At 37.7% G+C, this 13,378-nt stretch overlaps 1 protein-coding gene across 11 annotated transcripts in view; it reads left to right on the plus strand.

The window, feature by feature from the left end:
- The window catches only part of PPARGC1A (PPARG coactivator 1 alpha), a 391,629-nt gene that overhangs the window by 336,839 nt on the left and 41,412 nt on the right, over positions 1-13,378 (plus strand). For 10 of the 11 annotated variants that reach the window (XR_014069868.1, XM_081545341.1, XM_081545078.1 and 7 more), the window contains one exon: positions 12,805-12,999. Coding sequence is in view for 10 of the 11 variants with exons in the window: in XM_081545341.1 (XP_081401467.1) it covers positions 12,805-12,999 (195 nt within the window). In the remaining variant the exon portion in view is untranslated. The remainder of the gene's footprint in view (positions 1-12,804; positions 13,000-13,378) is intronic. The other variant, XM_081545516.1, reaches the window with a different exon arrangement.

Here is a 13,378-nt window from a genome sequence, read left to right on the forward strand (position 1 = left end):
TATACGTACATATGTACTCTCTGTGTATATATGTATATATACTCTATGTTCTTTGCAAGTAATATATATGTATATATAGGCTACCTAATCTTTGGAGGGTCTGCCATCCTCTCTCTACCAAACTAAAATGTAAGTTCCTAGAAGAAAGATTATAGCCTGTAGGAGTCACTCAATATATGCATACATAATAAAAAAATATATTTGTAAACATGCACATAAATATGCTATTTTTGCATGTGTGTGCATGAGTGGAGGGTGTGTCAAATGTAGATATCAAAGTTCAGCTTGGGGTAGATTTTAGGAGATTACTTCATGTAATGAACATGCAAGCATCCAGGGATTATGTCAAACCATGCCTGTTAAATCAGACATATCAGCCTTAATGAGTAACAGGTAGGCAATATCCTTTATAAAATTGTAAGGATTTCTGAGCATTCATGTATTTAATAATTTTGATGTCACATTTAAAATCTCTATGTTGTGTCAGTCTACTGAGTAGAATGTTCTTCCCTGTCCCATTCATTTGTTTATATATACCCTATCCCTACCTCAAAGTCAACTTTAAGTGTTCCCTCTGTATTAATTTTCAACAAGCTTATACCTTGTCTCATTTATTTTGAACTCAATCTAGTGCATGAGGACAATAATAATGATAATATTAACAATAACAAACATAAGTCCTTACTACATACTAGGCACTGGTCTACACAATATGCATGGATTAACACAGCTGAATCTCAAAATAACCTTACAGTGCAAGTTTATTATTATAATATGCTTTTCTGACATGAAATTCGAGACACAGAGAGGTTAAGTAACTTGCTGAAGGTCACATACCTCGTAAGGATGAATTTAGGATCCCAACTCAGGCAGTCTCACTTCAAAATCTATATTTTGCCTCACTGCCCCTTTCATAAGAACATGAAAATCTTATAAGGGATTTTATGTGATTTTGATCTTGAAAAAAATCTTAAGAAGTCTAGACACGTTTAAGAATTATGTGTAAGTATATAGAGGAGAATCCTCAAGAATCATTTGGCATCTAGTCTATGTAATCAAATAGATGACAAAACGAAAGTGAACTTTATTATAACAATGATGGTCAGAAAATTCTGAAGAAAGAAGAGAATGATTGGCAATAAAAAGATTAACATGCCAGAGGACTAATCAAAAAGAAATTCAGGGTGTAAATAACCAATAAGCTGTTATCAACAAGGAAGCATAAACTGTAAAATGTCTAGGGACATTAATGTAAGATATTGGAAATAAGAATTCACATAGAATAAATTAAAAATATGTTATTAATAACTTTAAAAAGCTGCCAGAATTGCATGTTCAGTTCAGTTCAGTTGCTCAGTCGTGTCCGACTCTTTGTGACCCCATGAATCGCAGCACGCCAGGCTTCCCTGTCCATCACCAACTCCTGAAGTTTACCCAAACCCATGTCCATCGAGTCGGTGATGCCATCCAACCATCTCATCCTCTGTCGTCCCCTTCTCCTCCTTCCCCCAATCCTTCCCAGCATTAGGGTCTTTTCCAGTGAGTCAACTCTTTACATGAGGTGGCCAAAGTATTGCAGTTTCAGCTTCAACATCAGTCCTTCCAATGAACACCCAGGACTGATCTCCTTTAGGATGGACTGGTTGGATCTCCTTGCAGTCCCAGGGGCTCTCAAGAGTCTTCTCCAACACCACAGTTCAAAAGCATCCATCAATTCTTCGGCGCTCAGCTTTCTTCACCGTCCAACTCTCACATCCATACATGACCACTGGAAAAACCATAGCCTTGACTAGACGGACCTTTGTTGGCAAAGTAATGTCTCTGCTTTTAAATATGCTATCTAGGTTGGTCATAACCTTCCTTCCAAGGAGTAAGCGTCTTTTAATTTCATGGCTGCAATCACCATCAGCAGTGATTTAGAAGTTATAAATCTGGGGCTTCCCAGGTGGTGCTATAATAAAGAATCCACCTGTCAATGCAGGAGACACAGGAGACCTGGGTTCCATCCCTGGGTTGGGAAGATCCCCTGGAGAAGGAAATGGCAACCCACTCCAATATTCTTGCCTATAAAATCTCATGGAAAGCAGAGCTTTGTGGGCTACAGTCCACAGGGTCGCAAAGAGCACAACTGAAGCAACTTAGCAAGAAGTGATAAATCTAGCATTCATAGAATCGTGTAGTATAACTTGATTTATGCATTTCTCAATAGGCACAAAATAGCAACTTATCCAAAATAGCATAATTATCAGAATCACTTGGACTGGTTATCAAAACTCAGAATCCTGGATGGTTCCTCTAGGGAAATTGTTCTCAACTGGGGAAGTTTTGCCTCCCAACAGATATTTGGCAAAATCTGGTAACAGTTTTGGTTGTCACAATTGGAGAAGCATTACTGGCATCTAATAGGTAGTGGTCAGGGAAGCTGTGAAACAATCTACAACACACAGGGCAGTGCCCTAGAGAAAGAATGATCTGATCCAATAGTGCCAAAGCTGAGAAACTCTAATCTAGATATTTTGATTTGGTGGTATCTAATGGGATTCAGAAATCTGTGTTTCTATCCAGGGACCCAGCTTATTTTTATAAAGGCTTGAATATACCAGTATCAGTTGGAGTTGTTGAAAAACTTTTTATTGAAGGACAGAAAGTGAAGAAAAACTAAAGAGCCTCTTGATGAAAGTGAAATAGGAGAGTGAAAAAGTTGGCTTAAAACTCAACATTCAGAAAACTAAGATGATGGCATCCGGTCTCATCATTTCATGGCAAATAGATGGGGAATCAGTGGAAACAGTGGCTGACTTTATTTTTGGGGGCTCCAAAATCACTGATGATGGTGATTGCAGCCATGAAATTAAAAGATGCTTACTTCTTGGAAGGAAAGTTATGACCAACCTAGATAGCATATTTAAAAGCAGAGACATTACTTTGCCAACAAAGGTCCGTCTAGTCAAAGCTATGGTTTTACCAGTAGTCATGTATGGATGTCAGAGTTGGACTATAAGAAAGCTGAGCACCGAAGAATTGATGCTTTTGAACTGTGGTGTTGGAGAAAACTCTTGAGAGTCCCTTGGACTGCAAGGAGATCCAACCAGTCCATCCTAAAGGAGATTAGTCCTGGGTGTTCATTGGAAGGACTGATGTTGAAGCTGAAACTCCAAACTTTGGCCACCTGGTGTGAAGAGCTGACTCATTTAAAAGACCCTGATGCTGGGAAAGATTGAAGGTGGGAGGAGAAGGGGATGACAGAGGGTGAGATGGTTGGATGGCATCACTGACTTGATGGACAGGAGTCTGGGTAAACTCTGGGAGTTGGTGATAGACATGGAAGCCTGGCGTGCTGTGGTCATGGGGTTGCAAAAAGTCAGACACGACTGAGCGACAGAACTCAACTGAAAGAAGGACCATTTATAATAGGCTTTGAGGTGGGAAACAGAGATATGAAAAAAATGAAGGGTAAAGGGGAGATCATTCTAACAGAAGAGCAAATCACACCCAGGAGGACAAAAGATAGGCAATAACATTGACGGAGCAATAGATAGTAAGAAGCAAGCTCAGCGAAACCTCTTTCTACGTGGAAGGCCACCCTGCTTCATGGGATGTAGCCGCACTTCTTCATCTTAGTTCTTAACTGTTGATAATTAACTGATATGTCTTTCCAACTCATTTTGTATCCCCTAATGTGAATATAGATTAGATTAGCCCATGCCCATGTTCATTTTTGTTCTAATAATTTCTTCCATAAAATTCCAACATATAAAGGAAGAGAGGGAGAGCAAGCTTTTATCAGATATATCTGGTTTGACATACACCTCTGCTTCTCACTAGTCATGTGAGCGTTGGGCTACTAATAGGGTTAATATTGATTTAAATGAAATGATAAGCATAAAAAAATTAACTCAGCACCAGACACATGGAAAGCACTCAGTAAAGGTCAGCTGGTGTTTACTATTTTTTTTAATCCAAATAACATGTATATGTCATAATGTTTTTGACACTATTTAAATGAGCATTAAAAAGTGAAATTGGGGTAGAAGATAAGGCTCTTATAGCAATCTTAGCAACTGATTATTTTGTACTTTGTTTTGATTGACGAGGATTAAGAAAACCCTACTTCACAGAAAGGAGTATTTGTAAAGGTTTTGTAAATATGTAAAGATTGTAAAGATGTGCTCACATGCACATCTGAAGATATTTTTAAATCTTGAGACCTACACCAAATGATTCAACTTGGCAGGTTAAGTCAGTGGTGGTCTTTACTGTGTTTATGATAAGATAAATAGCACAATTGAGTGTACATATTGCTTTCTGAAAGCAAATTAGTTATATTTGCATATGAAATCAATTATGTAGAATATATCATACACTATGATATTTACAATCAATTCTTACAGTAACTGTATTCATATCAAGGGTTCCATGGAACACAGTTTGAAAAACCCTCTGGTTAAATATATATTCCCAGATGAGTATGTTATAAGGTATAGAATAAAGAAACTCACTGTAGTCCAGATAGATTATATTATCTGTTTTCTCCTGATTAGTGAACCTGATGCTTCCTGCATGAATAGATAGTTGGGCTGGCATGATTTTTCTATTGCATCTTTTGAGATATGTGCAGATTAATTGCTTAATAATGCATTCCAGTATCTTTCCAAACACCAGAATTGGTGAGAGTAAATTTCTACATTTTCAAGACCCATCTCAACCCTTTCCTTTACAAAATATGGATCTACAAAAAATGCATGAGAAATGAATGGAAGCTAATTTTAAATAAAGCCTTAGATAAGCATTATTAATAAGACAAATATTCTGGGGATGAAAAGAGGTAGGAATTACAGAGGATACAGCAATGGCAAAACGAAAGGAGGATAAAAAGTCACATTATAGTCTTAGGACTGGTTAGATATTTTTAGTTGTTACTCATTCATTTTTATTAAGCATCTACTATATGCCACATGTCAGTTGCAATCAGATAGGCCTTTCAGGGCTTCTATTTTAAATAGACCGTAAAGAGTAGTTATTAAAATATATATTGAGTTATAGAAGTAAGTTTCAATGAAAAAAATGGGGAGGTGGATAGAATGTGTTTGGACTAGTTGGGAGGGTGACATTTGAGTATAATTAAGGGGATAAAGGGGGCCTATCCATGTGACCATCTGGCAGAAGAGCCTTCTAGAAAGGGGAAATGGCAGGTGCAGAGCCTTGTGGCAAGAGAATGCCTGGCATTTTTGTGGTCTAAGCAAGGAATTCAGAGTGTTTGGAAAGGAGTCAGCCTGATAAATGAGGGGTATTGAGAGTGTCAGATGATGTAGATCTAATATAGGGCAACCAACCATGCATCTTAGCTAGCCTGCAATAGTCTGGTGATTGGTTGTTGATGGTACCCACTCACTCTCAAAAGTGTTCTGGCTTATACGATAAATTATATGGTGATTCTAGGCTAGTAAGTCACTCTTAGAACTTTGTCTCTTTTTCTTAGAGTCGTGAGAAGCCTTGGAGGGCTCGGTCAAAACTGGGGCAAGAGAAGACTTAGGTTTTATTAGGATCACTGTCTTCTGGGTTGAGAATGAACTATTGGGATGGAGTGGCAGTAGCAAGGGTAAAAATAGGAACTAGCATGTGCAGGGCAGCCAGAACTGAGTTGTTTGACTTGAAGCTACACAGCTCCCTAAGGGTACAATGGGACTAGGATCCATTCTTGTGACTTCTAATCTGGTGTTCTTTTAAATCTGCCTAGTTTAAATTTAAGGACAAATAGAATGCCTTAGCAGCTCTTTTTCAATCGATTAGACCTCCTGTTTAATGGCACCACCCAGTTGCTTCTTCTTTATACTGTGAGAAATAGACATGAAACACCCCCTGCCCCACCCAATCTGTAATCAGCTCATTTTGAGTGCATCAAATGGGATTTTCTTAGGCTTTTCTCTTGAACTTCTGTATTTACACTTTTGGCTCATGTGACCTCTTCAGAATAATGAACTCCATATGCTCAGGACATGCTTATTAACTCATGAGTATGTGATATAAGCTAATGTTAGATAGAGCCTAAGTACAGATGTCAACCTACATTTTATGCCTGCTTAAATAGCGTAAGTATTAGCAGGAATTAAATGGACTCCCACAGGTATAAATATGTCTATGGAAGGAATCCTTCAGTTTTGCTTTTGCTTGTATTTATTTCAGCTTGATTCTTATTTTATTTTTACAGGAATTAACTTCAGATTTGGTTCATTGCTTTCTTTAGTTAGAGTGGCTAACTTAGAGGAAGAATACAAGCCTTGATTATATACTTGCAGTCAACAATTGAAAATGTAGAATGCACACAAGTGGTTGAGATGCATGTACACATAGATTCTGTTATAACTATGTCCTTGAGATGCAAACTTGTATGGTTGGGGGGGGGTGTATAAACACATTTACAGACACGCTATTTTAAGTAACCTGTAGGTCCATGGGAGTTGCCCTGACAGTGAAATTAAAATTTGTGTTCTTTCTGTTAGTTACTATTATCATTCAACCAGCAACTCTAGCATCTGACAGGGAAAACACATTGGCATCCAATGTACTCATTGTATCTCTCCTGGTAATAAAGTAGAGGAAGAAGCTAACTCTCAGGGCACAGGGCATTTGTAAGAAATGAACAGATTCAATGTTATTTTTTATAAGAAATATGTGATGTGATGTAAGATGATCTTTATCGTCTTGATTATTTTTCTGTTAGACATATACACTTGAGATTAAGGTTTTTTGTTTTTTTCTTGCCTTGAAGTGACCATCCCATTTTCAAAGCCCTTTATTCCATATGCTGCACCAAACCTAGTAGATTATTTTAGAGGCTCTTCCTATCCAACAGGGTAGCAGTTAGCAACCTATAAGAAGTACCATGTGAGGATTCTGCCCAATTTGGAGTGTGAGAAGGTGGGCAGACATGCTGTTAGTACCCATGCCTGGGTGTAAGAGAAGCAAGAAAAATCACCGTGGAATGTAGAGCACTCGAGGAGAGAAAGAGAAAAAAGAGGGGAAAAAGAGTTGTTTGAAAGTGGGTTTTCCCTATGGCTAACTCATGTTTATGTTTGGTAGAAACCATCACAATACTGTAATGCAATTATCCTTATTTAAAAAAAAAATTGAATGAAGCAAAAAAAAAAAAACCAAAAAGATGTGGGATTTAACAACCTTTTTAGCAAAGACTCAGACCACTCAGAGCAGACACGTGCAATAAACAATTAGTAAAGTGGTATCTGTCCAGTGTAAAGTGGTCTTTTAAAAAATTGAAAACTTCAAATTCTATTTCAAGGGTTTAATCTGAATTGTTATTATTTTCAGAAAAATTTTTTTCTTTATTTTCAATTCAGCTTCTTGCAAATCTTGAATCAAACTTTATACGTCAAAACCGACCTTGTTACATGCAAATGTTTTGTCTTTTTGTGCATGAAACAGAAGTAGAGAACTTTATGTAAGGTGATTCAGGAAGGGGACTCCTATGATCAGTTGTATTCCTTATTTAAGCCCCTGAATCTATCATAAAATTCACTTTCTTATGTAATTATTTCAACTCCTGGTAGTGTCTAGTGGAACAAATAATCCAAAATAGTGGATAATCCAAAAATGTCATTTATATTTGGCTTCAGAACACATTACCAGATGTTACTCTAGCCGATTTCCCTTCTTAATTAGGCCTCACTTAAAGTAGGAGTTAATTTTGTCTTCATTAGCTGCTTCCAAATCAGCAGTATGGGGCAGGAAGGAAGCCTAAAGCTTGCTGGGAATTTGGGAGGAAGCTGGCCCAGTGCTGAAATTCGGCTGTAGATCGTGCTCAAAGAATGGAGTTCAAATATGGCTAATCAAGATGATGGGCATATACACTAGAGATGTTTATTGAGCACCTTCTTTAAGAATTCTCAGACCTCTATCAACTGTTTGTGTTTTTTTCTCCTTATTACTCATGAGTGCAGAAAAATTCTGTAATAGGAATTTGGCAGATAATAACCCAAAATTTTATGTAGTAAAAAAGTGGAGGCTCAGGGAGTTTAAGTGACATTTCATACAGATTGCGGAGAAGGCAATGGCACCCCACTCCAGTACTCTTGCCCGGAAAATCCCATGGACAGAGGAGCCTGGTAGGCTGCAGTCCATGGGGTCGCTCAGAGTCGGACACGACTGAGCGACTTCACTTTCACTTTTTACTTTCATGCATTGGAGAAGGAAATGGCAACCCACTCCAGTATTCTTGCCTGGAAAATCCCAGGGACAGAGGAGCCTGGTGGGCTGCCGTCCATGGGATCACACAGAGTTGGACACGACTGAAGTGACTTAGCAGTAGCAGCATACAGATTGATCTTGGAGTAAACAGTAGTACCTAAGGAACTGAAACTGATTAGTGAATGATAAGAAGACACCACTGTTTCCTTCTTATTGATGATTTGAATAATGAGGAAGAGTGAATTCTCCTGGCCTAATTCGCATTAAGAGTGTTAAGATAATGAAGCTGTGATTAAATGGCTATTAAACTATTTTTATCAAACAGAGATCAAGCAACTGTGAGAATCTGGGGACGCAGAGTGTAATTGCAATTCTACAAGATGTGGAAAAAATTACTATCATAAGCAGGGCATGGTCCTTCCAAAATAGCCTGCATTGAAAATATTCAGGATACCTCATGCAGTTTTCACTCTGTGTTTCTCCCTTCAGGTTTCAGGATCTCAGAGTCCCTCATCTCCTCCTTAATTTAGTGGATTTATTCACTCTGTGTGAAGTTGGGTGAGTTGAATGCCTTGTCTGCCCCACCATGTGTAACTGGTTGAAAGATCCTTTGGCCAACCGCTCACAAAAGAACAAGACCCAGATATTATATACTGGATCCCAAATTTCAATCTTGAGGTGACTTGGGACATGCAAGGGGGCAGAATGTACCTTTCTTCAACCGCACCTTTTGAATTATATCACTCTTAGTGCAATTCATATAGGGACCCCCAATCCCAAAGAGAAGAAATGAATTTTCCGGCTTAATTGACTACTCTGAATGATCATTTATTAATGACACAGCATTGTTTCAGATTTGGTGTGTGTGTGTGTGTGTGTGCGTGTGTGCATGCACTTACTCACTCAGTCGTGTCTGACTCTTCAATGTGACTTGATTGCCTCACATGGAAGGTCTCTTTGCCTATTTCCCATTTTTATTTCTGCCTTTCTGCCCCTCACTGAGACTGAGCTGTTTGTGCAACTGTAGATCACCACCCAGTTGATGATCTGCTCTCTTTTTCTCCTCTTTGCTTTTCTTGCCTTCAGTTATGTGGAACTAACCCATATATATATATTTTTTTATAAAAACAGTGGAAGTGGAAGTGTTAGTTCCTCAGTTGTGTCTGACTCTTCATGAGCCCATGGACAGTAGCCCACCAGGCTCCTCTGTCCATGGGATTCTCCAGGCAAGAATACTGGAGTGGGTTGCTATTGCCTCCTCCAGAGGATCTTCCCTATCCATAGATTGAACCACTGCAGGCAGATTCTTTACCGCTGAGCCACCAAGGCAGCTATATACTGAAGCAATAATGGAAAGCAACATTAATTGTTTAACAGAGTTCTTTTTGTCACATGCATCGCCTTCTCTGGGGTGTTCAGTTGTTGAAACTCCTGTCAAACTAATTGAAATTGTCAAAATAAGGTATAATGTCCACTCAACTTTACATGTACAAATATCTGTTGAGCTTCAACACGAAAGTGTCATTAAACCTTCTTCCTAGTCTGCTCTGATGAAAGAAAACAGAATTTGAAATCATAGCATACTTTTCTTTCTTTATTCAAGAACAGCTCTATCAAAACAAATAGTCTTAGAGCACCTCTCTGAGTAACACATATACAAGGATGGTAAGAAAATGAAAATGTTTGATAATTATTTCTAATGGACATTGATTATAATGATTACAGTCCCACTGTTCCATACTAGCCTGCCCACTTCACATACCTCAACACACACACACATACACACACAAATACAGAATGCCAGTCTTCCATTCCACAAACTCTCCCCTCCCATTGTGGTTTCAGGAGAGAGGAAAATTTAAATAGCTGGTGGCTTAATCAGGTCTTGTAAATTAATTATGACATTATCAAGCTCCAGTATTTCTGCCATTGTATTTGGTGTACATTCACCCAGGCTTATTAAAGAAATTGGAGAAAACTAGTTAATTTAAGTGTTCTTTGTCATTTTGACTTGATTGGAATTATCATGGTTTGTTTACACTAGGGATAGAACTAAGATGCTATTGTATTATGTGATTAAAAGCAAATAGGGGCTTGTAGTATTGCTGGGAAGTCAAACACAAAATTTAAATCGGAGTAAACAAAATTACTCATTTATTGGTAAACATGCTTAACTATTTTTGCCTAAGTTCTTTTTGAACTTCAGTGAAATAAGCCTTTCTGAAAACTGGGTTATCTGGAAAAAATGTCCAATTTATTTATTTAAACTGTGTGTGTGTGCATGTGTGTGTATGTGTGTGTGTGTAAGCATGTCTGGTATGTTCGAGACATTTTCAAAGACTATATTTATTAGATAATATGAGGATATTTATATTAATGCAAATATCATGATTTTGAGATGATTTTAAGAAATATATTTCATTTAAATATAAGTTTTATTCAGAACAGTTCAATAACCTGAATTTGGTTTTTGGTACATGAGGAAATCTAAGTTAAAATTAAAAGGGAGAGGAGATTGGCATCTTTGGATACAAGATTATGATCCTCCACAGAAAATAGGGGCAGATTATTTCATGATCTTTATTATTAAGGTTGAATGGACAGAGGCCAGAAGAGTTGAGGGTGAGGGGGATGCTCAATAAAGTCTTTCTATTCAACTGAGCAATTTGGATTCTAAAGAACTGATCAATTTATGGAAAGAAGTGGTACCTTTTTGAAGTTAACATTTCACCCCTTCTGGTTAGAATTTACCTCCTGCACTACAGTCTAAAAACTCATAGAACTGTCGCTCTACCCTGTGTGCCTTGAACCACTTAACTCACAATGTCAAGTCCAGGGGCATTAAGGAAATTGAAACAAATGTTAAAAATGCCAAATAAACTCTACCATGAGCATCTATTGCTCTTCTTGGCTTCTTGAATCCAAAAGAGAAAGAGGTTCATAGTTTTCCTCCTCGATGGAGACTCATCAGTAATGAGGGAAAACAATTTTTATATGAAAATAGAATGTATACGTCAGAAAGGTCTGCCTAATTTCTCCAGTAATACAATTTGATTTTCTGATTAGTTGTCTTATTCTGTGATTCTTGTAATTTTGTCAGGTCAATTAACTGGAGTTCAGTGCTAGAGAGAAAGGAAGTATGGGCACTGCTGGCTTCATTAGATGTCAGCAGCTTAGGTGCATTTTGTAATAGAATCTGTGTGGGATAATTGAGCTGATATTGTTAGTGTCATAGTGTACAGAACTTAAAAAAATGACTTAAGAAGCAGGTCAGATTGGAAAACATGAAATGCTTAAAGAAGAAAAGGAAAGTAATCTACACAATATATATTTTAGGCAAAAAAATTCAGCAAGTAATCAATGACTTACTATATTGTATGCCCAGTATTGGCATTGGTTGCTCAGGTACGCAAGAATATAGTACATTGCCCTATCGACAAAGTGTATAAGCTCCAGTTTGGAAGATCTTGAGGGTTATTTTTTTGCTTTTTTTTTTCTTTTTACAGAGTGCTGAAATAAACAGATATTCTCTTTTATAACATGTTGTTTACAGGTTCTTTGCTTCCATTGGTGGGTTCTCAAAGGGGCGGAGTTTTGTCTTATTTCTCGTTGTGTCTCCAGCACCTAGCATGACCCTGACATATAGTAGGTGTTCAAAAATGTTTGTGCAATAAATAACTGAAAATCAGCTTTCCAAGGATGTGCTGGTGGGAATGAGTGTGGCAGGTGGGAAAATGAGTTAAATTTATGTTTGCAAGAGCCCCTGTTAGAAGGAACATTGCCCTAGAAAGTACCCTCGGTCTTAAGAAATGAATGCGTTTGAGATATGCTACAAATAAGACCCTACTTAGTGACTGGCCAGGTAAAGAGGGTTCAAGGTAGTTCCAGAGTTAAGGATCTGAAGAATTGTTATACAAACCCAGAAAGTCAAGAGAAACAGCAAGTTTTTTTTTTTTTTCCAAGAAAAGTCCTAAGTTTGAATTTTGAGACAAGGAACCTCTTATCAGGTAGAAATGTCCAGTATGCAGTTATAGATTTATGACTAAAGTTGGGAAAGATGTCAAGGAGAGAAATAAATGCCTGGGGAGTGTTCAGTGATGAAATTATAAATGAAACCATGAAAGTGTATAGTTTCTCTTGGTATACTTTCAGTTTCTAGTGGTGTTTGAACGGAGAATTATCTAAACATTTTGATGCATATGCTATACAGAAGACTGAAACACTATCGAAGCACTATCTGAAGCTGCGGTAGATAGTGGTTAAAATGCTCTCAAGCCCTGAGGTTCTCTAAATCTTCTCTTTTAGTTAAGAAAACAAGACATAAATATAAGAAAAATGACTGTGAACAAGACAGAATCACATTTAGCATTATTAACACTGACATAATAAATAGCTAAATTAGAAAGCTCAACAATCAGACATTGGTCTAGTAGAGGTATTAATTGATTGTATGATTCAGACCAAATGAGAGTTTGGAATTTGAGGAGGACGTGATTTTTGTGTTATGGCATAAACGTTCCAAGTTTCATGTATCATGTACTAGATTACTCATCTCCCAGTGTCAACTAACTCATGACTTCCTCTGTTTTACTGTTTTTGCAGAAGATAGATGAAGAGAATGAGGCAAACTTGCTAGCGGTCCTCACAGAGACACTGGACAGTCTCCCTGTGGATGAAGACGGATTGCCCTCATTTGATGCACTGACAGATGGAGATGTGACCACCGAGAATGAGGCTAGTCCTTCCTCCATGCCTGACGGCACCCCTCCGACTCAGGAGGCAGAAGAGCCGTCTCTAGTAAGAACCCTTCCTACTGTTTAACAGGAATTGGAGTTGCCTCTGGCTAACCGCTGCATGGGTATGATGTAGTAACAATAAGGTTTGGATTTTTCATTTAGACTGATACCAAAATAATCCCCAAGCATACTCAGAGTTGCAAATTCTGTGATTCCCTGTTGAAAAATGTTGATAATACAGACTTCATGTGGTCTTACTGCAGTTTTTTGAAACTATCTTTTACTGTTTATTTGTAGGTTTTGATATCTTAGTATTACTTAGTATGTTTATGGTTAGAAACTTAGAAAATGTAGATGACTAAAAGAATAGACAGAAAGTTCACCTGTAACTTCAAACAGTCTCTAATATAAAAAAGGATCAAAATCTCCTCTTGTTTTAA

The sequence above is a fragment of the Giraffa tippelskirchi genome, chromosome 1, assembly GCF_054371585.1.
Source record: "Giraffa tippelskirchi isolate mGirTip1 chromosome 1, T2T-mGirTip1v1.2.pri, whole genome shotgun sequence".
Classification (NCBI taxonomy): Eukaryota; Metazoa; Chordata; class Mammalia; order Artiodactyla; family Giraffidae; genus Giraffa; species Giraffa tippelskirchi.